This window comes from Myxine glutinosa, chromosome 10, assembly GCF_964187855.1.
Source record: "Myxine glutinosa chromosome 10, kmMyxGlut1.1, whole genome shotgun sequence".
NCBI classification, from domain to species: domain Eukaryota; kingdom Metazoa; phylum Chordata; class Myxini; order Myxiniformes; family Myxinidae; genus Myxine; species Myxine glutinosa.
In genome coordinates, this window is record NC_136270.1 from 1,022,313 (window position 1) to 1,049,401 (window position 27,089).

General features: G+C 43.9%; 2 protein-coding genes across 3 annotated transcripts in view; one reads left to right on the top strand and one right to left on the bottom strand.

Moving 5' to 3' along the window:
* LOC137433495 (receptor tyrosine-protein kinase erbB-4-like) overlaps window positions 1-27,089 on the bottom strand; it is a 538,358-nt gene that overhangs the window by 232,494 nt on the left and 278,775 nt on the right. For both annotated transcript variants that reach the window (XM_078785237.1, XM_068125823.2), the window contains exons 4-7: window positions 17,449-17,568; window positions 14,722-14,787; window positions 10,752-10,870; window positions 5,844-5,985 (exon numbers count right to left, since the gene is read on the bottom strand). In XM_078785237.1, the coding sequence (XP_078641363.1) occupies window positions 5,844-5,985; window positions 10,752-10,870; window positions 14,722-14,787; window positions 17,449-17,568 (447 nt within the window). The remainder of the gene's footprint in view (window positions 1-5,843; window positions 5,986-10,751; window positions 10,871-14,721; window positions 14,788-17,448; window positions 17,569-27,089) is intronic.
* The window catches only part of LOC144894123 (uncharacterized), a 554,169-nt gene that overhangs the window by 209,068 nt on the left and 318,012 nt on the right, over window positions 1-27,089 (top strand). The gene's annotated exons all lie outside the window — the stretch shown is intronic.

Sequence of the window (27,089 nt, forward strand, 5' to 3'; positions counted from 1 at the left end):
CTCCAAAAACAATCAATCAAGGTAGAACAAAATGACAAGGAATGACAAATTAAGTGACACCACATTCCTTTTACGGATTGCTACCACGACATATTGACGTTTTTGACCCTTCCCTAGTAACTTTAATAACCCACCCAGTATCCCCGTCCCTTCTGTCTCCATTCAGACATTTTGCTATGCTGTTGTCCCTCACTTTTGGAGTCATGTACTTATTTTATATGCCAACATGGCAGAATTTTTTCTTTACCCTCGCTCCTTTCTTTGTTCCTTCTGTTCTATTCTATCCCCATATTCCTATATCCTCCAAATATTCCTTCCCTTTCTCCGAAACGCCGTTTCACCTCATTCTCTTCTCTTCTTTTCCTCAATTTTAATTTCCTCAATTTACTTCCTACCTATAAGTGCACAATAAAGAGATACCTCCATTCCTGGACAAAATGATTGAGATAACAGCCTTTATTCAATCCGCCATTTCCCTCTCTCCACTCTGCTTTCTCCGCCCCTATACGAGCGTCATCTCGTGTCCAAAATCACATGAGCATTTGTATCGTCCGTGCAATAACAGGAAAACAATATCCTCTTCGCTTCTGTCCCTTAAAAAAAAAAATGTTGGCATTTCCAATTTCCTCCCACCCCACTCCTCCCTATATACTAGGAGTTGCGACAACTTGCAATTTGAAGCCATTTTGTTTCCATCGAGCACGGCACACCGAACCTGTGCCCATTGTGCGTGCAGCGTAATGTGTCCGTTTTCTAATAAAGCTGTCTTTCTCTGTGTCCAAAAGTCAGATTATATTACTTAATGATTTATTTTTCTTTCTTCCAACACGTCAGAATAAGCATACAATCAGACAGGGTTGATTTAACCTTAAAACATTTATTAGAAACTGGCAAAATAAAGTGTAATGTGAGAGTAAAGGTCCACACTGATGAGTGTCTAATGGGAGGTGTATAGACGAGTGAGTAGAAGAAGCACAGGTAGTGACAAAATGCAAAAAATCGAAAGAACTGGAAGAAGGAAAGTCGAAGACAGAAATTGAGGCACACCATCCACACCAGATGTGCACACCATCAAGAGAGTAGAGAATTAGAAAAGATAACAATTGTGAATGAAAAGAGAAAGAGAATAGCCTAAAAAGATTGATGGGTTGAGTGTTCTGCCTGAAGACAGATCCTTGTCTGCTTGGCACAGGTGATACTGGGTGGTTTTCCATTGCCTTCCAAGCAGTTAGTCAGGGCAGGAATTTTAAATTTGACCAGAAAGCCGGTGATAGCTCGCCTCTGTTGGTGAAGGACACCATGCGTTCTTTAACATCCACCAACTAATGCTAGCAGACGGGACACCCGGATTAACGTCCATCCGAGGGACGGAACACACATTGATGAATCACCATCTTAAATCTGAATGTTTTGTCTTAAATCAGATACAAAAGAATTGTTATGGTTCGGGTACAATACCCACAGACAGAATGTCTCTTCCTTCTGTGGGAATCACTGTAATTGCTTCAACCATTGTGCTGGCCTGGATGACATTTATCAACAATTCTGTGATTTAGCAATTTCTCGATTTGGTACTTTAGTGATGTATTCCGGCATCTTTTTCATTCTTGTTAGTTATGAAAACTTTCGAGATAAAAGCATGGATTTTAAAAGCTTATGACTTCACTCCATAATAGTTTTACAGCATATAATTTGGTACACATTTGATTGGGCGGCCATTTTTAGGTTATCTCAACCTCGATTTTCGAAGAGACAAACTTATAAAATGGGTAGTAATGTCCGGATGTCTGGCAGTCCCCACTGCAGCACATACTACTGATCTGTTTTTACTACTCCTCCATTATCACCCAGGTGCTTGTTCGGAAACTTGACACATGAATACAAGACAGTATCCGGCACAATCGCTCGGGCTTCGATTTTTCGATTTCAGATCATGGGGGCTCCCAGGGGGGAGGAGGGTGGGGTTACCCCCTGAAAATTTGGATTTGTACTCATCCCTTATTTACCAACCGGTTGCTCTGAGAACCGATACAGGTCTTCTACTTGAGGTCCACAGGATCACTTGGTCTTAGATTTTTCGATTTCGGATTAGGGGGCCTCCCAGATGATCAGGGGACTTCCATTGGGTGTACCCCCAAATCAGCAAAGGTCTGAACTACAACCTCAAGAGAAGACCGTCAGCTCACTCGGGGCTATATTTTCCCATGCCAGAATGATGTGAAATTCTCTTTGTGATTTTGTACAGGTGGACCCGAGTTTTCTCGATGAGTTGAGACAGTCATAATTAGCATTGTACCAACATTCCCATGTCGTGAGTTGTTTTCTTTGATCTAACCTTTGAAAGAATGGGGTAAGGTTCAGGAGGGGGCTCAAAAAAGTATAGTAGGGCAATGTGGCCAGGGACGTCGAGAGCCAGCACGGTCCACGGGGAAAACAACCTCGCAGACACCCCCTCCCTCTGCCCCTCCCCCACCCATTTTTTAAATCTTTTTTAACTTTTAAAAAACTCGAACAATGTGACTGTGTCGCCAATATGGCTCCGCATAGTCCCACAACAGGTAGATGCCATCACTCTGTATATGTATGGGTTGGGGATCACATTTATGAAGTTTCGTGTTGATCGGATAAGATTCGTTTTTCTATCCAAGATGGCTGCCAAACCACATGATCTATGACATCATCATTTTCAAACTATATGCAACAGTACTGTGAGATGATATTTGTAAAATTTCGCATCGGTAGGGTGAGCGGTTTCAGAGATATAATTATTTAATATTTTCCTTCAATCCAATATTGCCGCCAAACCATGTGACCTATGATGTCATACATGTAATAGTTCAATACAAATGGGTCATAGATGATGTGCATGCAATTTCAGATTTTTAGGATAAGGAATTCAATTAAACCATTTTCAGCTGGTATACCACTTCACCTATGATGTCATCATTTTAATGCTTTTGTTCCCCATTTGGAGTACTTGACAGTGCCAAGTTTCAAATTTTTCCATTCAGCGGTTTCTGAGAAATAAATTTTTAATTATTTGCTTTTAATCCTAGATGGCTGCCATACCACGTGACCTATGACGTCACAGTTATCATAAAAACATTCTGCATGCGTGTCACTCCTACCCTGAAAGTTTCGTCTCAATCGGACATATGGTTGCTGAGAAAAACGAAGTTTAGCCCGTTCGGACGTACGGACGGACGGACAACCCAAAAACATAATGCCTCCGGTGACTTTGTTGGCGGAGGCAAAATACCTTGCTTTCATAAGATCCTAAATTATAACAGCAACAAACTCATAAACAAAGCAAAATCACAGCAGCAACCTTTTTAGATCACAGAATAAGTGTCAAAAGGTAAATATCGTATTACCGGTAACAAATACCTATCTATCTATATACATATAACCGAAAAACAAGGTCCGTCCAGGAAGCCGTAAAGCTGTGATTCTGTGTCTATTAATTTCGTATTGTTGGCATATACCTTTCGACCCTTTAGACTGTCGAGATCCCTTAAACCTTTGACGACCCTTAAGACCGCCATGAGACTCTTAAGTCCACCAAAACTCTTAAGACCATGAAGACCCCAAACCCGAAAGACCACGAAGACCCAAAAGACACAAAAGACCCCAAAGACCCTTAAAGAGTCAAAAGACCCAGAGGACCTAAAATAACCAGAAGACCCAAAAGACACAAAATACCCCCAAAGACCCCAGTAAAGCCGCGAAGCTGTGAATATGCGTCTATTAATTACGTATTGTTGGAATATACCTTTCGACCCTTTGAACTGCTGAGATCCCTTAGACCTTTGAAGACCCTTTAAGTCCCCCCAAGACCCTTAACACAACCACCAAGACCCTGAAAGACCACAAAGACCCAGAAGACCCTTAAAGACTCAAAAGACTCAGAGGAACCAAAATAACCCGAAGCCCCAAAAGAACCCGAAGCCCCAAAAGACCCCGAAGACCAGAAAGTCCCCGAAAAACCAAAACACCCAAAAGACCCCGAAGATCCAAAAGACTCCAAAGTCCCAAAATACCCTGAAGATCTGTAAGACCGATAAGACCCTTTAGTCCCCAAGATCCTGAAGACCACAAAGACCTTTAAGACCACTTTTACCTTGAAGACTCTTCCAATACTTAGACACCTTTAGATCCCTTCACCCTTCCAACCTTTTACAACCTTTAATGATTTACACCCCTTAATTCCCTTTTGAACCCTTAGACCGTAACACCATTTAGACTACTTACACCCTTGAGACAGATTCAACAGCTTGGACCCTTGACCATTTGGACCTTTTTTGATTGCAAATAAATTACAAACAAATAATAGCACAAATATTACAAATTAATTTGTACAAAATAATTGTTTGTATTATGATTGGTGTAAATCATGACAATACAGCAATTCAAGTTCAGTCAGGTCATTATCCTCAGTTTAAACAAGCCCGTGCCTCTGCGGCGACATGTGGTGAGGCGAGCGCAGCGAGCTGATCCACGCTCGTATATATAAGTTGAAGTTTGTGTCTAGCCATGCGTCGGTGGCCACTTTCGGTGCTGCTTTTACTTTTCTAGTCTGGGTTTGAATCCCGATCCATCTATAAACTGTCATCCTGGTGTTTTACAGCCTGGGTGATTCATCAATGTGTGTCATGTGCTGTCGCTCCGACGGACGTTAAACAGGGCGACCCATCATCGACATTAGTTGGTGGATGTTAAAGATCCCACGGTGTCCTTTGCGAAGAGTAGGCAAGTTATCGCTGGCACCCTGGTCAAATTACAAATTCTTGCCCAAACCTCAGGCTCGAGCCAAATTTCCCCCTGCCAACCCCTCAAGAACGTTGGACTAAAAACAAAGCATAACATGATCTTTCACCGGACATGACTCTTCAATCATATAACGATGAGGAAGTGAGGGTGAGCCGATGAGGGGTAATACTGTACCTAGTGTAAAAAAATAATAATACGGGAGAAGCTCGGGCCCCTCAAAGGACCCCGGGGCAGCGAGGTAGCGATCCACCCCTAGCCCCCCCACCCCCCTGGTCCTCCACCCCCGAGTCTCCCTCCCATCAGCCCTGAATGTGGTTATAGTGTGTGCAACTGGCATTGTTTGCACTCTAAATTTCATTCAATGAGATTAGTGCTCCGGTAGTATGTTCACACTTAATTGTACGACTTCTGAACATTATGGTTTTAAATAGACTTACAATATAATTAATTGTCGCTCTAATGACCGATCACCTGGATGCATCTGTTGTTGTAGAACGGTTGTGATGCACATCTCGCAAAAACACCAATACGTTCAAAACAAAAGCAACACAAAAATATGGGGTTAAACTTTGCGTTTGCTTTGAATATCAATTATTGGATTCTATTTTCCAGCCCATATAGGATTAAAAAAAATAGTGGGAATGCTTCACCATCAACTTAATGATGCAAGACAAAAGGGAGCAGCCAGATTTTTACTACCACTGCAAACTGTAGCATTTTCAAAAACACACAGAAAATACCAGGGAAGACGCATTGCCGTAAAGTATCACATGACACTCGTATTTGACACCAACACAATTCAGCTGGTTATAATCAATAAACCCAGCCAGAACAATCAGCATCCACGGTTACGTGATTTATGCAGATTGCATTATTCCCACTACGATGATAATACGGGCAGCGTATATTGACTCTATAATGCAGTTTTGCATCCGAGGAAAGAAGCATCCTGAAGATTGATGCGCTCACGTCCTAGTCACAGATGAAATGTGACCGCTCTGTGCGCTGGGTTCTGGGCCTGATGGTCAGCCCATCATGGGGTATGATGATCGGTGTGATGGGATGAGACTCACGGGGGCACTCTTTGATGCAGATGGAGCCATAGCTGTACTTGGCATCGGGATTTTCTTCCAGCTGGAACGTGATGCGGTTGTATATCATTGGTGGTGGGCAGTGGTCAATGCAGGCACCGCTATTGTTAAAATTCTTGCAGGCCTGTGTGGTCACACATAGAGGAGGGTGGGATTGGAATAAAATGGGGGTAAGATAAAGTTTAAACTTGATCAGCATGCACTATGAAAAATTAAACAAGTACAAAAAGTTTTAATTAAAACAAAAGCCGCGTCGATGTTACACAATGCCTAGATGCAGCTGTGCCTATAACGTCGATGTTATAGGCACAGGACATTCCTATTGATTCGATTACTTGATGTTATTTTTGTGCAAAGTGAAAATATATCTCGGCAATTTCCCGTGTGTGGCGACGAATTTTTAATATATCTCGGCATTTTCCCGTCCGTTATTTCAGGCGGTGTATGACTGACCATGCCGCGATTTAAAAAATATATATCTCGGCAATTTCCCGTGTGTGGCGACACGTGAACGAAGCTATGCTCCTCTCTCCACATTATTGTGACGACGTATAAATTAAATATTTCATCGTGACGATTGTCATCAAATGGACGAATTTTTAATATATCTCGGCATTTTCCCGTCTGTTATTTCGGGCGGTGTATGACTGACCATGCCGCGATTTAAACAAAATATATATATCTCGGCATTTTCCCGTCTCTTATTTCAGGCGGTGTATGACTGACCATGCCGCGATGTAAAAAAAAATATCTCAATGGACTTGAAGTTACAGGCCTTTGAGAATTCATTTAGTTCTATAAAGGGCAACTTTCATCGGATTTTCTTCCCGTTTTTTTTCAACCGAGTCTAAAACTATGTTAGCGACTGTGAAAAATGAAATGATATATCGAATTTGATTTGAAATAAAACTGTGTGAGAGAGGAAGACACCACGGGCCTACAAAACAGGCCTCAAAGCTATGCGAGTTAATAAAATGGTGGATATTTGTTTATATGAAGGCTCTCCCAGAATGGGTGGAGCTATGGTTCCCAGAATGGGTGGAGCTTTGAGGTTTTGTCTTCTCTGCATGAACAAGAAGAACAAGAAGAAGAACAACAACAACAGCAGAGGGCACTCTATGAGCAGCGTCTGCGACGCGGCTAAAAATAAATTTGTATACTTAGTCGAGACTCGAAAAGGAAGCGGCAGACAAGAAGGGGAGAGAGAGGGAAGCACAGCAACAGTAGGGAACAAGGACATCAGGAGATCTGTGGAAGAGAGAGGGTTGTGGTGGGGTTCATGGGATAAACAATATGGACACTACAGCAGCTTTCAGGAAAGAAACCAGGGAATGTGAAAGAGGTGGATTTGGGGTGGATTGACAGGGGTAGAAAATATCAAGGTTTTGGATGGGGGAAGATAAGAGATGGTGGAGAACAGCTGTTTTAAAGACCTGGAGGGAGGAGAGGGATTGGAGAGAGTGTGGGAGTTTTTTCCAAGGCGGGGAAAAAGAGGAATGAAGGTGTGAAGGTGAGCAGAGTGTCTTGATTTTGGCAGCTTCATCAGAAGACGGTTGCTGGAAGACCTCGTGTGTCCTGCAGAAATATTTGAGGGACAGAGCACAGACAGAGCAGAGGGAACAAGGCTGCAGAGGAGTCGGTGGAAGACAGGAAGACCACCAACCTGCCTGCGGTAGAGAGTGAAAGGCCGTCAAAATCAGCTTAACGGGAAATTCCAATGATTCTAATAGCCTTGGTTTCTACAGCGTGAAGCCGAGCTAGGTGTGATGCAGGAGCACCAGCCCAAAGGGGAGAGAATTACTCCATTAAGCTGCGGATTAAAGCTTTGTATGTGGTGAGTGGCTCAGAGTTGTTCCAAGGAATGACTTTACACGACAGAGGATGCTCAGTCGGCGACTGGCTTTGGAGGCCAGCTTGGAAATGTGGTTTTCCCAGGAAAGATCATGGCAGACAGTGAGACCCAAAAGCTTGAGTGACTTGAGTGAACTTCTTCAAGATGATTGTTGATGGAGATGATTGGAGAAGAACTGTTTCTGTGGAAGAATTCCCAGGCTGTGCTAACATCAGGGGGCAGTAGATATTGGAGACCAGTAATGGAGTGTGATGGCTGCTTACAGTCCCTGACAACCTACCTGAGTGAACTCGTAGACTCGCCAGCAATGAGGTCTCTGTCTGTAAATAGCCAGGAAAATGTTTGCTTTCAGATGAACTACTTTGAGCAGAGGAAGAGTCGGAGATATTTGTGGGAAGGTTTGTCATCACCAAATACAGACGGGAGGATTTGCCAATGGGATATAACCGAGTCAGAAAGTTCACGGATTGAGTCAGTCTCCATGGAGTCACAGAAGTCCTTTGTTGAAATGCCACGGCTGGTGAGAGAGGTACCAACACCCAGCCAAGTTGCATTGTGACAATTGAAATCACCACATATAAGGAAGATAACTTTGGGTGAGTGGTTAAAAGTTGGTCCATGTTCTCTGAGAGAAGAGAGAGTTGTAGATAGAGTCTTCACCGTTTGGAGGTTTCAACACACAGACAAACAAGAGGTGGGAAAAAGGCAAGATCAGTACACGTACAGTGAGAATTTGGTTTATTGATGCAAAGTGCAACTCCACCACCATGGACGGGGTTCAGGCTTACCAAATCGAAGGATACAATAGAAAGGGAGATACACTAAGGTGTGAGGAACGTCATGTGGGAAGAAGGATTCTGTTAAACAGATGATGTCTGGTTTATCAGCAGCAACCTGGATTGAAAGATCTGTCAGGTTGGAATGGAGGCCATGGATGTTCAAGATCCACACATTTAGGGACAGGGTGGAGATCTTGGAAGGGTGCAGGATGGGGTGGAGGGGGAGTAAGGCTGGGAAATTGCGGGATGGGGAGGGGTGAGGAGGGATGGTATGAAGTGGTGAGAAGATGGGATGGTGCAATGCAGGGAGAATATAGAAAAATGCGGGACGGGGGTAAAGATGAGAGCGTGCAGGAGCAGGTGGGAGATGGGAGGGGTGGGATGAGGGAAAAAGCTTTGAGAGGGCAAGACGAGAGGAATGCTTTGAGAGGGTGAGACAAGCGGGAAGCTTTGAAGGAGTGGGACAAGGGGGAAGCTTTGAGGAAGTGGGACAAGAGGGAAGCTTTGAGAGGGTGAGACAAGGGGGAAGCTTTGAGGAAGTGGGACAAGAGGAAAGCTTTGAGAGGGTGAGACAAGGGGGAAGCTTTGAGGAAGTGGGACAAGAGGGAAGCTTTGAGAGGGTGAGACAAGGGGGAAGCTTTGAGGAAGTGGGACAAGAGGGAAGCTTTGAGAGGGTGAGACAAGGGGGAAGCTTTGAGGAAGTGGGACAAGAGGGAAGCTTTGAGAGGGTGAGACAAGGGGGAAGCTTTGAGGAAGTGGGACAAGAGGGAAGCTTTGAGAATGTAGGGTGAAATGGGTGCTTTGAGTGGGCGGGAGTGAGGGGAAGATTTGAGGGGTGGAGTGATGTAAATTTAAAAGTAAATGGAAGACAGGATGTAGTAGGAGGAGTGAAGTAATAAGAATAGTCAAACAGATTAAGGAGCTAGTTGAAATGAGAGTTGGTCATAGGTTTTGTAATGGAATTCTGAGCATAAGGATTTAATATATTATTTGTGTAAACGATGAAGGATTTTTGATATGTTCAATAGTTGGGGTTTTTTGGTAGGAGATTGGAAGGGGGTTGGGTGTTCTCTCGTGTGCACAGGTATGCAGGTGATCTGTTAATAATTATGTCTTTGGATTGTAAATTTTGGTGTGACTTGTGTATTTTCTTTGGATTTGTATATTGGTTTCAACTTGTGTTCTTGGTTTACCGAATGTATCTGTGCTTTTTATAAACCGAATAAAGCCAAAATCAAATGACAAAAGGCAGGTGTTGTGGAAGAAATAATAATGCTTTATAGAACATTTAATTTTGAAATGAAAAACGGCAGCTTTGCACATGTTGTGTACATGGATAATGTTATAAAAAGGGAACAGCACAAGGGAATACCAAACAAAGCTCAAACACAGCCATGTAAGGGACATGCAATGCTGCTAAAAACATCATGACGTCATATTGTTTTCATCAAGCATTTCAGATGTATTATAGTTTTCCTGTTATTGTGCAGGTTTGTGTGCGAGTGTGTAGTGTGAGTGGAAACTGATCGAGTGTGCGAGTGTGCGAGTGTATAGTGTGGGTGGAAACTGATCGAGTGTGCGAGCGTGCGAGTGTATAGTGTGGGTGGAAACTGATCGAGTGTGCGAGCGTGCGAGTGTATAGTGTGGTTTGTGTGCAAGTGTGCGAGTGTATAGTGTGGGTGGAAACTGATCGAGTGTGCGAGTGTGCGAGTGTATAGTGTGGGTGGAAACTGATCGAGTGTGCGAGCATGCGAGTGTATCGTGTGGTTTGTGTGCAAGTGTGCGAGTGTATAGTGTGGGTGGAAACTGATCGAGTGTGCGAGCGTGCGAGTGTATAGTGTGGTTTGTGTGCAAGTGTGCGAGTGTATAGTGTGGGTGGAAACTGATCGAGTGTGCGAGTGTGCGAGTGTATAGTGTGGGTGGAAACTGATCGAGTGTGCGAGTGTATAGTGTGGGTGGAAACTGATCGAGTGTGCGAGTGTGCGAGTGTATAGTGTGGGTGGAAACTGATCGAGTGTGCGAGTGTGCGAGTGTATAGTGTGGGTGGAAACTGATCGAGTGTGCGAGCATGCGAGTGTATCGTGTGGTTTGTGTGCAAGTGTGCGAGTGTACAGTGTGGGTGGAAACTGATCGAGTGTGCGAGCGTGCGAGTGTATAGTGTGGTTTGTGTGCAAGTGTGCGAGTGTGTAGTGTGGGTGGAAACTGATCTCACACCCTCAACCATTGTCTTCTGCTCCCATTTCTGCAAAGCAAACTTACAAGACAGTCAGTGTCATGGGGACCAACACAGCCAGCTGCACATTGAGAGCTGCAGCAATCTTTGGGATCCGGACCATAGCACCGACCGTCACATTGTGTCACACACAGCAGCTTCGTGACTGTCGGAAGAAAAAGGGGCATGAGAAATAGAAATTGCAGGTGATTCCAGATGTTTCCTTTTTGTCAATATCATTATGAAATGACTTTTGATGCAAGGATGCCAGGGTAGTTCAACCAAATGAAAATTTATTTCGTCGCACTTAGACTGAGCAATGAAAGGTATCGGCATCTCCACGTGCACGGCTGAAGCGAGTTGACATTGCCACTTACTTTGGGATACGGTTTTTGCCTGCAACGTCTATACCTTTGCATGAAATGATCAAGCAGATCAAGGCAGCGTAATCAACCGGGAACTCATTTCAAGGGCTATGGGTGCCAATAGATTATCCAACAAGCAAAAGTGACAGCGGAAAGAAATGAGACGCGGGGAGAGGGAAAAAGAGGAACAGAGGAAAAGTGGATGAGAAGCAGGGAGAGACGGAAAAAGATGGAGAGAGAGAGAGAGAGAGAGAGAGAGAGAGAGAGAGAGAGAGAGAGAGAGAGAAAGGAAGAAAGAAGAAGAGAGAGGGGGAATTGAAAGAGAGAAGGAGGGTGGCAGAGAGGGGCAGATAAAGAGGCAAATAAAGAGAAAAAGACAGAGAGGTAGAGAGATAGAGAGGAAAATAGAGATAAAAAGAGAGAGCGATGCAGAGAGAGGAATACAGAGAGAGGAATACAGAGAGAGGAATACAGAGAGAGGAAGGTAGAGAAGGGAGGCACAGAGAGGGAGGCAGAGAGAGGGAGACAGAGAGAGGAATGTAGAGAAGGGAGGCAGAGAGAGAGGGAGACAAAGAGAGGAATGTAGAGAAGGGAAGCAGAGAGAGGGAGACAGAGAGAGAGGAATGTAGAGAAGGGAGGCAGAGAGAGGGAGACAAAGAGAGGAATACAGAGAGAGGGAGACAAAGAGAGGAATACAGAGAAAGGGAGACAGAGAGAGGGAGACAGAGAGAGGGAGACAGAGAGAGGAATGTAGAGAAGGGAGGCAGAGAGAGGGAGGCAGAGAGAGAGGAATGTAGAGAAGGGAGGCAGCGAGAGGGAGACAAAGAGAGGAATACAGAGAGAGGGAGACAAAGAGAGGAATACAGAGAAAGGGAGACAGAGAAAGGGAGACAGAGAGAGGGAGACAGAGAGAGGAATGTACAGAAGGGAGGCAGAGAGAGGGAGACAGAGAGAGAGGAATGTAGAGAAGGGAGGCAGAGAGAGGGAGACAAAGAGAGGAATGTAGAGAAGGGAGGCAGAGAGAGGGAGACAGAGAGAGAGGAATGTGGAGAAGGGAGGCAGAGAGAGGGAGACAAAGATAGGAATACAGAGAGAGGGAGACAAAGAGAGGAATACAGAGAAAGGGAGACAGAGAGAGGGAGACAGAGAGAGGGAGACAGAGAGAGGAATGTAGAGAAGGGAGGCAGAGAGAGGGAGACAGAGAGAGAGGAATGTAGAGAAGGGAGACAGAGAGAGGGAGACAGAGAGAGGAATGTAGAGAAGGGAGACAGAGAGAGGGAGACAGAGAGAGGAATGTAGAGAAGGGAGGCAGAGAGAGGGAGACAGAGAGAGGAATGTAGAGAAGGGAGGCAGAGAGAGGGAGACAAAGAGAGGAATACAGAGAGAGGGAGACAAAGAGAGGAATACAGAGAAAGGGAGACAGAGAGAGGGAGACAGAGAGAGGGATGTAGAGAGAGGGAGGCAGCGAGAGGGAGGCAGAGAGAGGGGAAGAGAGGGAGAAAACAGAGAGGGGAGACAGAGAGAGGGATGTAGAGAAGGGAGGCAGAGAGGAGGCAGAGAGAGAGAGGGAGGCAGAAAGATGGAGGCCGAGAGAGGGAGGAAGAGAGAGGGAGGCAGAGAGAGGGAGGCAGAGAGAGAGAGAGAGGGGGAGGAAGGGAGGCCATGTCTGTTGGGGCCCGGCACCGTCATTGGTTGATGTGGTCGCGGCTGGTAGTGAGTTTTAACCAACAGGGCGTTCTCCTGATGACTTCAGTTGTGAATCACCCCTTTGTGGTGGCTGTCAGTCTGAATGGCAGTGGATGTGGCTTTGTGGTGGCTGTAAGTGCTCGTCAGCTTCACAGTGGATACCGGGGCTTCAGTCAGTCTCGTGACTAAACGGATCTGGCGTCATTTGGGTTGTCCGGTGTTAGCCTCGATACACACCACACTTTGTACTTACACAGGGGAGGTAATAAAGCTATTAGGCTTAATGGATGTATTGGTTCGTTATCGGGACCAGCAGCAATGTGTTGCCCCTGCATGTGGTTGATGGTTCTGGACCATCTCTACTTGGTCGTGATTGGTTGCACACCACTCGTCTGGATTGGGCAAACATTTACAGTGTGCATACGTCAATTCCGTCTCCTTCCCAGTTGAAGGGGATCATGGAAAAACACCAAGTTCTATTCTGGCCTGAACTTGGGAAACTCAAAGGTGCTCAAGGTCACCTGCACCGGAAGGAGGGCATCATTCCGCGATTCTGTAAGCCTCGACCGGTGCCATATGCCCTTCGCGATCGGGACAAAGTGGAGCTCGATCGATTGGAAAAGATTGGGGTCATTGAACTGGTGGAACACTCCGAGTGGGCGACGCCCGTGGTCACAGTGCTTAAGCGGATTGGAGGTATTCGCCTATGTGGTGATTTTAAAGTGACAGTTAACCCCAAGTTCTGTGTGGAGCAGTATCCACTACCATCCATTGACAATATATATTCAAAGTTGGCGGGGAGTCGGTACTTCACGAAGTTGGACTTGCGCGTTGCGCACTTTCATCTTGAGGCCGCGCCGGAGGATCGTCACCTCCTTACCGTCAATACGTGTTAGGGTATGTACCAGTATACCTGTCTTTGTTTCGGGATCGCTTCAGCTCCGGCAATGTGGCAGAAGGCGATGGGTCGTCATTGTACCGACTTACCTGCACGAAGCTACTTTGATGACATCCTCATTGTGGGCGCCACGGCCGAACAACATCTTGAGAACATTGACAAGGTGATGTCTAAGTTAGGTGCTCATGGCCTTCGCTTGAACAAGGACAAATATTTATTCTTTCAGAAGTGAGTGGCGTACCTGGGGAATGTCATCACCCAAGAGGGGTTGTCAAAAGCCCCTCAGAAAGTCGACGCTATAGCCGACATGCCCAGCCCAAGGGACAAAGTTCAGCTTCGTTCCTTCATTGGGCTTTCTCTGTATTATCAGAGGTATGTCAGAAACCTGAGCACTGCGCTTGCTCCGCTGACTTGCATGCTGCGTCGAGATGTTCATTGGAAGTGGAGTTCGATGGAACAAGAGAGGATGGCAGAGAGAAGGCTGAGAGTGGGATTCAGAGAGTGGGAGTCAGACAGTGGGAAGCAGAGAGTAGGAGGCAGAGAGTGGGAGTCAGAGAGTGGGAGGCAGAGAGTGGGAGGCAGAGAGAGGGAGGCAGAGAGGATGGCAGAGAGAAGGCAGAGAGTGGGAGTCAGAGAGTGGGAGGCAGAGAGAAGAAGGCAGAGAGAAGAAGGCAGAGAGTGGGAGTCAGAGAGTGGGAGGCAGAGAGAGGGAGGCAGAGAGTGTGAGGCAGAGAGTGGGAGGCAGAGAGAGGGAGGCAGAGGAGGAAGGCGAGATTCCTCTCTCTCTACCTCCCACGGGAGAAAGAGATGTTATGGCCTCTCGAGGAACGAATGCGGTTGAATGGTTTAGTCGTTAGAAATATGGAGTTCATCACAATAGCATGAACGCATGGTAACTGTATGGACACATTTAAGCATTAATCAAACAGAATTATGTTTAGATCAGATTCTTCAATAAAAATCAATTATTGATACTTTAACACTTACTGCATGCTGTGCCAACAAAATGAATCATGATTATTTAAACCACTGAACACGAACGGCGTGGCCTAAATTTACTTTACTTACATTTCTGACAGTGTTGTGCGCCTGATCCCCAGCAATGGTTGTGGCAGCTGTTATTACATGGTAGACCTGTGAAAAGTTGACATCTGCAGTAACTTTGCTTGTAGCATCTTCAAAACCACTCACCATTGTTATTCCTCACTGCTCATCCATGCAGGAGTGTGAAGCAAATGCAATAATATATAAAGCATTCCAAATAATGTAGGATATTGTATCAATCACTAGCAGGAGTACTCGGCGTTGCGGCAGGGGGAGGTAAGAGAGGTAGGGGTGAGGAAGGGAGTGGGGGGAGTGGAAGGGGGACGGGAGAGAGAGGTGAGGGGAAAGGGAGGGGAAAGATATACTACACATACATCTTTTTGGGGGTGGGGGGGGGTGGTGGATTTGGCAGGCCCCTCTGTTTTGGGGTGGGGGGAAGGGAAGGAGGAAAATTTACCCGTGCAAATAGTGTTTTAACCTCAGTGTTGCCCAGGTAAAAACGGAAATTGTCATACCCTCTGCCACCATCACCAGGTGGTGCTACAGGGTACACATTTACATAGAAAATTGGTGCCCCTCTCCTGGTACACCACACCACTGCATGAGGCCGCGGCCACATAGCCGATGTTACCCCCCAGCCAAAGTTGTATTTGTATTTGTACCCCGAGTAAAGTATAAAAGCGTTTATAGCTGGAGTACCCAGCTCAAGCGAAAAAGAAACATTAACATATTTGGAATGAGGGCAAATATAATGGAAAAGCAATTACATCCAAATCGGAATCCATCACAAATGTCAAATCATCATTTTTCCTTTTCGCTGAATACATGCTGCTGAATGTGCTGTTCATCACGTTTCTGAGTTAAGTATTTATTGACGTTCAGGAAGAAGAAGAAGCCTTACAACCAACTTTGACAGCTTCCAGAATTGTTTGATTATTTGTGTTCAAATGTCTGGTAAATTGTTTTGTTTTCACTTATGCGAATGTGTACTTGTATATAACTGTCATTAATCAAAAAGGCTTAGGCACTATTGAGCAATCTTTACTTTGGCACTACAGAGCAATTTATGCTAACTTATTTTTTAATGTTTTTTTTTTTTGCCTAAAACACTTCAAAGCACTCACCGATGAATCACATTTAAAACTCTGAAAGTTTAAGATCCGATCAGCCATCTCTGAGAAAAATTGCGACACACAGACAGACCAACGGCTCTCTTATATAGCAGACTAGCTGAATGCACCCGGCGTTGCCCGGGTTCTTTTTGAATGAATTTAATCTTCTGTACATAGGTCTGACGTGAGCCCTGTATCACTTAGTGCTCAACGATTCCTTGTTCTTTCTTCTGTTGGGCTCTGCAAGAGAGAATTTTGAAAGAAGAAGATTTATTGCGAAATGGGCCCAGCCCGGCCGAGGCGGCCTCGGCCGGCCTCGCCACCTAGCCTATAAGTATAACCTTCCCGGGGCCCGTGCCGACATTTTTTGTTTCAGAGGTTACCTCCTATCTTTCACCGTTCAGGAGATTAGCGCGTGCAGACAAACAAACAAACAAAAACTTTCTTTTAATATATATATATATATATATATATATATATATATATATATATATATATATATATATACATACATACATAATCGGGAGATTAAATCAGACGCAGGCGTAGCTTCAGGACGTCGATCTTTAATTGTCGACAAGCTTTCGACCAACAAAGGTCTTCTTCTTAGTCTACAGAAACAACAGGCATGTATGTCAGACAGGTATGCATAGTGATATGTGTGTAAGATGTGTGATATGTGTAGAAAATGCATACAAAAGGAAGAGCCACGATGAAGCTCACTCACCGTCCCCAAGTTCAACTGAAGTGAATCGCAGCTTACAGTTCTGGTCGCGTTACATTTCGGTGCACGTGCATATACAAATATAGAGATACATACATACATAAACACACAAGCATATATTCATATACCATTTATATTCATATCTATGAATGATATTCTTGTGTGTTTATGTATGTATGTATCTCTATATTTGTATATGCACGTGCACCGAACTGTAACGCGAACGGAAACTGTGAGCTGCGCTTCACTTCATTTGAACTTGGGGACGGTGAGTGAGCTTCAGCGTGGCTCTTCCTTTTGTATGCATTTTCTACACATATCACACATCTTACACACATATCACTATGCATACTTGTCTGACATACATGCCTGTTGTTTCTGTAGACTAAGAAGAAGACCTTTGTTGGTCGAAAGCTTGTCGACAATTAAAGATCGATGTCCTGAAGCTACGTCCGCATCTGATTTAATCTCCCGATTATTTATATAATGCAAATGAGACGCCCTGCTCGTACTGTGGAGTTTCTACTATTTCTCACAGTTATATATATATATATATATATATATATATATATACATATATATATATATATATATATATATATATATATAATAGATAGAAGATGGATATAGAGGAAGAGGAATAAGATGAATTCCACCATTTGAGTGGTGCACTTGAATGCGCTTTCTAGTTGTGGTAGCTTTCACAAGTTTTTATTCACCCATCATATTCCAGTTAATGTATATATGTAATGTGTGGACAAGGTTTGAACAAAAATTCCAAATCCTGAGCACCAAACATAGGAAACTTCCCTAAAAAAGAAACACATTATTGACAAGGAAAGCTGTAGATTCTTGAAATGACACCTTTGAGTGAAAGAATGATTGGACCACTTTAAGTTCTCGATAAGTACTTACAGGCACTTTCCGTTGTAACAGTAATGTTGTTTCCATCCTTCACAATGTCTCTCCAGTCAATTGTCTCCTGGAAGCAGAGGTGCTTGTTTTCGCGAATATACACTCCACCATTTTGAATTTCTAGGGAACATATTTTTTTCAATCAAAGTGTTACTGATAAGTCAGCTACAACATTACTTTTTTATTATATTTCTCATTGCTCTTCTTTATTCAATGCTTTTGTGTCAGGATGACAGAACATCCCCATTGAAATTCTCTACAACCATGTCCCTCCCCTCCGCTGTACCACACAAGGATAATAAAAACCCATTAGAATTTAGAAGCACCCAACATTGAATCATACTCCCTGCTCTTTTTGAAGCCAAAAAGCTAGGAAAGAAAATTATTCCACGAGCCTTTTTGTTGTCAATTGCATGCCATTCAACAGCCTTTTTAAAAACCTTCAAGGATATCCATTTTTATCATCGTCCATTGAAAACCACTGACCGGGGTTATTTCAGCATCCCTCAGAGAGAGGCTTTTGCAAATGAATATTGTGCTTCAATTTACAGCTTCAGCAGTACTTTATCTTGCAAATATTTTGAACTCTGCAATTGCCAGTTTGGAATCGTTATTTGATTTTCATGTTAGTGCTCATGAGCGCAATTAGCGCCAGTAAAAATGCTCTGATCGGCAGAAGTGCCCTTTTGTGAAAGAAATTTCAACATTACACATCAAGGAAAATGAGGTTGTGACAGATTGCATCGAGTGCATAAAGAGAAACATAAACGACAAACAGTCATTAGCACTGTGGTAACTCGGTTACAATTGCTCTTGCATAACAGCTTGCCAAAGGTCTCTAAATTTGCTTTTAAAAGTTTTGAAAGTAAAATCCTCATACATTCTTCAAAATTACATTTCTTGCAATTTTTGATGTTCCATAAAATGTTGCTCGGTTTGGGGAAAAGGAAACAATTTATACACAATATAAAACTGCACCTGTTTCTAATCTGCCATTTGTCATGAAAGAGTCTGATTGGTCTGAAGAAACTCTATAGAGCTCTTTAAATCAATTTCATAAAGGATAATGTGAAGGCATTTCATAGATTTTTTGTGCAAGCTAAGCCGGCTACAACATTACTCATTTATGGCTTATGAGCGTTATTCATGGTAATTCTAAAGTAGAATAATATGAAACCAAAATGTACCATATGTCTGATAGTTAAGGCAAAACAAAAGTCAAATTCCCATAATCTGCCAATGGCAAGATCTAATTAAAGTTTTTTTGTTTGTTTGTTTTTTGAATACAAGATCGAGGCTCGTGAAAGAGCTAATATTAATGACAAAAAAACAAATGGACACATAAAACATATAATAAAGGGAGCGGGAGACAAGATGGGGAGAGAGAAGGAAGCACACAAGTACAACAGTAGAGAACAGGGACATCAGGAGATCTGTGGGAGGAAGACGGCTTGTGCAGAGAAGGCATGGGAAGGCGGTGTGGGGGGTGGGGTGGGAGACATATAAAACACATGTACACTGCTAGGACTTCCAGGAAATAAGTCGGTATTTCAAAAAAGTGGATGTGGGTCGAATTAACGGGGGTAAAAAGATCAAGGCGTTGGATGGGGGAAGATAAGAGATGGTGGTGAACAGCTGTTCGAAAGACCCGGAGGGAGGAGTGGGATTGACGAGAGTGAGGGAGTTTGTTCCAGAGGCGGGAGAAAAGCAGAATGAAAGAGTAAAGGTGAGCAGACAGTCTTGATTTTGGCAGTTTCACCAGAAGAGGGTTGCTGGCAGATCTTGTGCGACCTGTAGGAAAATTTGGGGGACAGAGCACAGACAGAGCTGGGGGAGCTAAGACGGAGAGGAGTTGGTAGAAGACAGAAAGTCCACCTACCTGCCTGTGGTGAGTGAGTGAAAGGCCCTCAGAGTTAGCTTCATCGTGGGAGATTCCAATGATTCTGAAAGCTTTGGTTTCAACAGCGTGAAGCCGAGCTAGGTGAGAGACAGGAGCACCGGCCAAGAGGGGAGAGCAGTATTCCACTGAGCTGCGGAAGAAAGCCTTTTATGTGGTGAGGAGCTCTGGTGTGCCTAGGAAGGACTTCGCACGACGGAGGATGCCCAGTCGGCGACTGGCTTTGGAGGCCAGCTTGGAAATGTGGTTTTCCCAGGAAAGATCATGGCAGATAGTGAGACCCAAAAGCTTGAGTGACAGAACTTCTTGGAGAAGATTGTTCAGAAAGTGGATGGGAGGGTTGTCCAGCCGGTCTTTTCGGAGAGACATCGTAAGAGTGTGAGATTTATCAGGATTGAAAGACATTTTCCACTTGTCCAGTCTGTGATTTTGTCCAGGCCTGCAGAGAGAGAGGAGGCTGCTGCCTGCTGATCTGAGGGTTGAGGTATACGTTCACGTGTGTGTGTGTTTGTTTGTCTGTCCGCTCACTTATACGTGCCTACAGGTCCCAATTTTAAACTGATCTTCATGAAATGCTGTCTTTGCTCTCTTTGAGAGAAAAACTCACATGCTCTCTTTGAGAGGGTTTGTACCACAGATCTTTTGTGCTCCAATGGATGGCAGGAATCAAAATCGAGGCAAAGGTCGGTGTGTGTGGGCTTTCTATGCACTGTGACATTTAGGGCTCCTTTCGGATCCCTTATTACGAGCATGTCCAGGAAGGGGAGGGCTCCATTATTCTCCTCATTGAGGGTGAAATTGATGGCGGAAAAGGTTTTACCGATGGCTTCATGTATGGTGTCCACCTCGTCAAAATAATATATAATGAATGCGTCATCCACGTAACGGAACCACACACGTGGCTGCACTGGTAGAGATGGAATGCTGTGCTCTTCCAAATCCTCCATAACCATGTTAGCAATCATGGACGATACCAGGGAGCTCATGGCTGTTCAAAAACCTGTTTGTAATATACATGGGAGGGCTCCTTCCACCTCGTGAAGCCTGCATATGGAGATACTACTAATGACAAAAACACACACACATACACATACACATGCACCTACAGTACTCAGAACGATTATGAAACCCCGTTTCACACTACGTGGTGGATGGGATAATTATTTTATTGATCTACCACTATTTTTGGTCATGTAGGCATGGTCGCTGCAAAAACATTTTCACTCGAAAAAAAGTATTTTGGAGCATTTTGAAATGTTATTGGAATTATCGATAGGTATGGGCATAGACCTACTCATTTACACACTTTGATTTTCTGTATTTCTTTTAAACCCGTAACAGCTGTAAAGGCATGATCAAAAAAATGAAAGAGAAACGTCACATCAAAGAAGATTCCACCAGTGGGATCATTAACGATACCTGCTTTGATTATATTTGGAAAGAACACTTAAAAAACATTTTTGTTACATAAACGAGCTGAAGGAGATACAACCGTATGCACTGCGTAATAATTGATCTTGTGCCATATTGATGGTTAAACAATAGGCAAGCCTTATTGGAAATTGCATCCTTTTGAGAATGAATGTATCACATCATACTAACGCAAGTCTTGAAATTAGTCCAATATTGTTCCTCCGAGTTGGTTTCAAAGGATCTCCGCCATTCCATAGCCCTTTCTTTGGATTCAAATTTCGCACCAAGATAATAGGTTCCCCTTAGTTTGTGTAGGGGCATCCCAGATGGAGCCATGCTGTTCAGAAACTGCACTGGATATGCAGCAGCTTCTTGTGGATCAGCAGATACAATGCAATCAATGCTGAGGGGTAAGTGGTTAATTGACCTGGTAATTGTTGTAAAACGAGGCTGTTTATAGGGAACGAATGCTCATTCTATGGAGTCAGGAAACACTGCTGCGTCTGCAATTGGGCCATGAGGAAAAACATGCGGCATGAGGTCCTCCAATTTGTTAGAATCTATAGGAAGTTGGGCAGGTAGGTCAATCTCATCGATGATATTCACAACTGGAAAAGAACCATTGAATACTCCAAACAGCGAGTTAGAAAAGTGCTCAGAGTCTTCATCATGGATACTCTCCAACATAAAAACAGAACATGTGTATCTTACTATAATTCACCAAATGTCCGTCCGTCTGTCTGTCTATCCGTCCATTCGAAGGTACCGGAAAAACGGCTGAACCGATCGCAACGATATTTTGGGTGGGTAATCCTGGGATCTCCTGGAGTAAAATAGGCTATATTGTTTTTCCAATTTCAGCTTTGGCCTCCAGCATTTTCAGGATTGGACTCCCGCATAACGTTATTTTCCCGGGTGCCGCACAAATGGCTGCACCGATCGCTGCAACCTGCACCGATCGGCTGCACCGATCGGACTCGGTGACCTCGGACAAAGACCTTTTATAAGGACATGGGTTTAATCTCTGCTTGAGAGAATGCCAACCCCCTCCTCGCCATCACGATCGTCTTTCCAACTCACAATCCCACGAGATATGTGGAAAGGATGACCCAAAACCAATTATCTTCTTTTTGATTCGTATATAAACATCATTAAACGTAAATAATGACCTCAGCCAAAGTTCAAACGACGTATGTTTAATCTCTACATGAGAGAATTCCACATAGCTATTTGGGCGGTGTATACGCTAACAGATCGCTGTCTTCATCGATCTTGCCAAGGCCGTAACACCTATCGGGTCAAAATCCTTTAACTGTTGACTTGGTAGTTTTTACAATGAAGGAAACATTAACAATGTTGTTAAAAGTTTATTTTGTGATTAATTTGTGATTGGAGTTATGTTGTTTGGAATGAAAAAAGAGATATTGAGTTCAAGTAAATGACAACATTCCGTGATGGTTTCTACTTTCTAAATGTGAACTTCACGGATCGCCATATGCAGATTTGCCACGGACCCACGATCGTCGTTTCTATATGTTAACATACCCGTTTGTTTGCGAACAGGTACGTTTTTCATGGAAGTCCTTCACGAACTTGCTGTCCACGTCTGACGTGCGACTGAGGGTGCTACAAGAATGTGGAATTTATTGGTTTCATACTTTAGCATTCGCCATATCTGCATTGCCTGTTTGCTTCTGGCCTCCCATCTGTGCGTAGCACGGGTATCTCACTAGTAACATATAATGTAGTTGTTGAAGGACTGTTCCAGCATTCATTCCAATAGTGTAGCAGCATAGTAAACCTGTTGTGCATTTTGTGATACAAGCACCAAATTTGGCACAAATGTACATTAATATGTTGCGAACATTTTCAGATATTGGGCCACTTGAAATTCCGTAATTTTTTTTTTCAAATTTTTTCAAATTTCGTAATTTCAAATTTTTCGGGTGACACCGTCACAATTTCGGTCTTCGAGGCCAGCCGATATAGTGGGGCGGCTTAGCCCAAATATTCAAAAGAATTGTGCATTTTGTGATACAAGCACCAAATTTGGCACAAATGTACATTAATATGTTGCGAACATTGTGTGGTCAGCAATGAAGACGAGAGTCTGAATTACATGTATGCAAAAGACCTTGTGAACCAGTGAAGCAAATACACGGGTAAGCATGAATTAAATCTAGGGCATGATATAATTTTTTTTTTTTTTTTTTTTTTTTTTTTTTTGTATACAAGATCGAGGCTCGTGAAAGAGCGAACATTAATCACACAGAAAGACAAACAGACACATAAAACAAATAACATCGGGAGCGGTAGACAAGATGGGGAGAGAGGGGGAAGGACACAAACACAACATTTGAGAGCAGGGACCGAGAGACATGGAGACATCGAGAGATCTGTGGGAGGGAGAGGGCTTTGGGGGGGAGGCATGTGAAGGGGGGGAGGCATGTGAAGGGGGGGGGGGGGGTATAAACATATGGACACTGCCAGGATTTCCAGGAAATAAGTTGGAATTTCAAACAAGGTGGATCTGGGGTGAATTAGTGGGGGTAGAAAAGATCAAGGTTATGGATGGGGGAAGATAAGAGATGGTGGTGAACAGCTGTTTTAAAGACCTGGAGGGAGGAGAGGGATTGAAGGGAGTGTGGGAGTTTGTTCCACAGGCGGGAGAAAAGAGGAATGAAAGAGTGAAGGTGAGCAGAGAGCCGAGATTTCGGCAGTTTAACCATCAGAGGGTTGCTGGCAGATCTTGTGCGACCTGTAGGAATATTTGGGGGACAGAGCACAGAGAGAGCTGGGGGAGCAAGGCCGGAGAGGAGTCGGTAGAAGACAGAAAGACCACCTACCTGCCTGCGGTGAGTGAGTGAAAGGCCCTCAGAGATAGCTTCATCGCGGGAGATTCCAATGATTTTGAAAGCTTTGGATTCAACAGCGTGAAGCCGAGCCAGGTGTGAGGCAGGAGCACCAGCCCATAGGGGAGAACAGTATTCCATAGAGCTGCGGATGAAAGCCTTGTATGTGGTGAGGAGCTCAGGTGTGCCGAGGAAGGACTTCGCACGACGGAGGATGCCCAGTCGGCGACTGGCTTTGGAGGCCAGCTTGGAAATGTGGTTTTCCCAAGAAAGATCATGGCAGATAGTGAGACCCAAAAGCTTGAGTGACAGAACTTCTTGGAGAGGATTGTTGAGAAAGTAGATGGGAGGGTTGTCCAGTCGATCTTTTCGGAGAGACATAGTAAGAGAGTGAGATTTGGCAGGATTGAAAGACATGTTCCACTTGTTTGACCAGTCTGTGATTTTGTCCAGGTCTTCAGAGAGTGAGGAGGCTGCAGACTGCCGATCTGAGGGAAGAGGAATGGAGCGGCAGAGAGTGGAGTCATCAGCAAAGAGATAGAGAGGATTTTCCAGAGAGTCAGAGAGATCATTGATAAAGACCAGAAAAAGCACAGGGCCCAGCACACTTCCTTGGGGAACTCCAGCCTGAACAGGAAGGGGAGATGAGAGAAATCCATTCAGGGCCACACGTTGACTACGACCAGAGAGGAAGTCCGCAAGCCATGCATGGAGATTTCCATGGATACCATAGGAGGAGAGTTTGGTGAGCAGAGCTGGGTGCCAGACCGTATCAAAGGCTCTTGATATGTCAAGGGAGACAGCTCTGATTTCCTGTTTGGCATTGAGGACCTCCATCCATTGTTGAGACAGCAGAAGCAGCATGTCCAGAGTAGAGTGACCTGGTCTGAAACCAAATTGATGATCAGAGATCAAGCCATTGGAGAAGAGGAAAGATTTCATATCCGAAGCAATGATGGATTCCATGACTTTGCTGATAATTGGGAGCAGGCTGATTGGTCTGTAGTTGCAAGGATCTGTTTTTGCACCTTTTTTGTGTAAAGCGGTAATGTTAGCTGATTTCCAGGATGCTGGCAGATGACCTTGAGCAAAAGATAGGGTGAAAAGAACAGAGAGAGGGTGAGATAGAGCGGCAGAGCAGGATTTTAGGACCCGTGGGCTGATGCCGTCTGGTCCAGTTGCAGAATCAGAGTCGAGGTTTGACAAAAACTCCTCCACCTTGTCAGGAGAGAAGGACACAGAGTCCAGGAGCAGTTGGGTTCGACTGGGAAAGGAGGGAACAGAGAGAGATGGGTTTGGGATTTCCATGATGTTTACCTCTACACTCAATGGTGGAAGGAGGTAATGTTTTGATCCCAGCTTGTCTGTATGTCTGTTTGTCTGTTAGTCCACAAAATTCCAGACAAAGCTTGTAGTAGTGGTAGTTGTAGTGGTAGTGGTGATAACAGAAATTGTTATATAGAACTGAACTTATATTATTATTATATGCAGAAAATAACTTCATTTCTATATGCCCTGCAGTGGACAGGTTAATTGGTTTATGCACTGAAGGGGTCACCCTGGTGTGCACTGCTGTGTTCTGCCTCACTGAGTTGTTCAGGTATGATGTACTCAGCACAAGCTTCCGGTCGGCCCGGAGGTGGGGGTGCGGGGCCTGTCACGGAACGTCAAAACAAACGGCCTGCCGGGGCCGCCCAAAAGTCGGGCGTGAGGGGCGCGTCCACTAATGGAACGCCTCTCGCTTCCCAGATCGAGGGCCACGTGGTCAGGAGAACCTCGTCCCTTCCGGTCACACTTTGCCTATCGGCCGGCCTCGAAGACCGAAATTGTGACGGTGTCACCCGAAAAATTTGAAATTACGAAATTTGAAAAAATTTGAAAAAAAAAATTACGGAATTTCAAGTGGCCCAATATCTGAAAATGTTCGCAACATATTAATGTACATTTGTGCCAAATTTGGTGCTTGTATCACAAAATGCACAATTCTTTTGAATATTTGGGCTAAGCCGCCCCACTACAATGGCCTTTTTGGCACGAGGGATGTGCAGAACATCTCATTGCAATTTTTCACGTAGCATAATTAATAATTACCTTCACCATGCGACGAAGGTGGATGAAAGTTATGTTTTCACCCCTGTCTGTCTGTTTGCTACTTGCAAAATCGAAGATTTTTCAAGTATATTGGTCGGTTGCATTTGTTATTCTGTTGTTTGTTTGTCACTCACCTACAGGTCACAATTCTGAACCGATCGTCACGAAACTTCACCAAGTTGTGGAGGTCGTCACAATTGAGAAGCCTATTGATTTTGAGGTCAAAGGTCATCTGGAGGTCAAATTTTGAAAATCACAATTTTTAATCCGATTGACTTGAAAATAGAACAGCATTTGCACAGTGCCTCACTGAATTGGGAACCCAACTATTTTAGGTCAAAAGGTCAAATGTCAACTCAAGGTCAAACTTCCAAAATCATCAATTTTCATCAGAAAACCGTTAATTTTAATCCGATTGACTTGATACTTGAACAGCATTTGTATATTTAGTCACTAAATTGGGAGACGAACTATTTTTGAAGTCAAAAGGTCAAAGGTCAACTCAAGGTCAACCTTCCAAAATCATCATTTTTTCATCTGAAAAATCATCACTTTTCCTCCTATTGACCTGAGATTTGATCAAGATTGTCAATTTTAATCTTGATGAAATGGATATTTTGCTGTATCAATGGAATTTTTTTTCTTGAGGGGGGGGGGAGGGGATTTTGCAAGTATTGTGCATGACGTCTTCTTATTACTTGCAAAATCGAAGATTTTTCAAGTATATTGGTCGGTTGCATTTGTGGTTCTGTCTGTCTATTTGTTTGTCACTGGCCTACAGGTCACAATTCTAAACCGATCGTCATGAAACTTCACCAAGTTGTATAGGTCGTCTCAATTGAGAAGCCTATTGTTTTTGGGGTCAAAAGGTCAAAAGGTTGGGCCATGAGGCCGTCTGTCTGTTCTCCTAATAGGCCAAAGGTCACCAACTTTGCTAAATTTCTAAAATCCTCAATTTTCATCCGATTTACTTGAAATTTGAAAAGGACTTGCATATCTGGTCAAAGAATTCAATCACCAAGTATTTTTGAGGTCAATATAGGCCAAAAGGTCAACATAGACCAAATTTCTAAAATCCTCAATTTTCATCCGATTGACTTGATATTTGAAGAGGACTTGCATATCTGGTCACTGAATTCAACCACCAAGTATTTTGAGGTCAAAATAGGCCAAAAGGTCAACATAGGCCAAAAGGTTAACATAGGCCAAATTTCTAAAATCCTCAATTTTCATCCGATTGACTTGAAATTTGAAGAGGACTTGCATATCTGGTCACTGAATTCAACCACCAAGTATTTTTGAGGTCAAAATAGGCCAAAAGGTCAACATAGGCCAAATTTATAAAATCCTCAATATTCATCCGATTGACTTGAAATTTGAAGAGGACT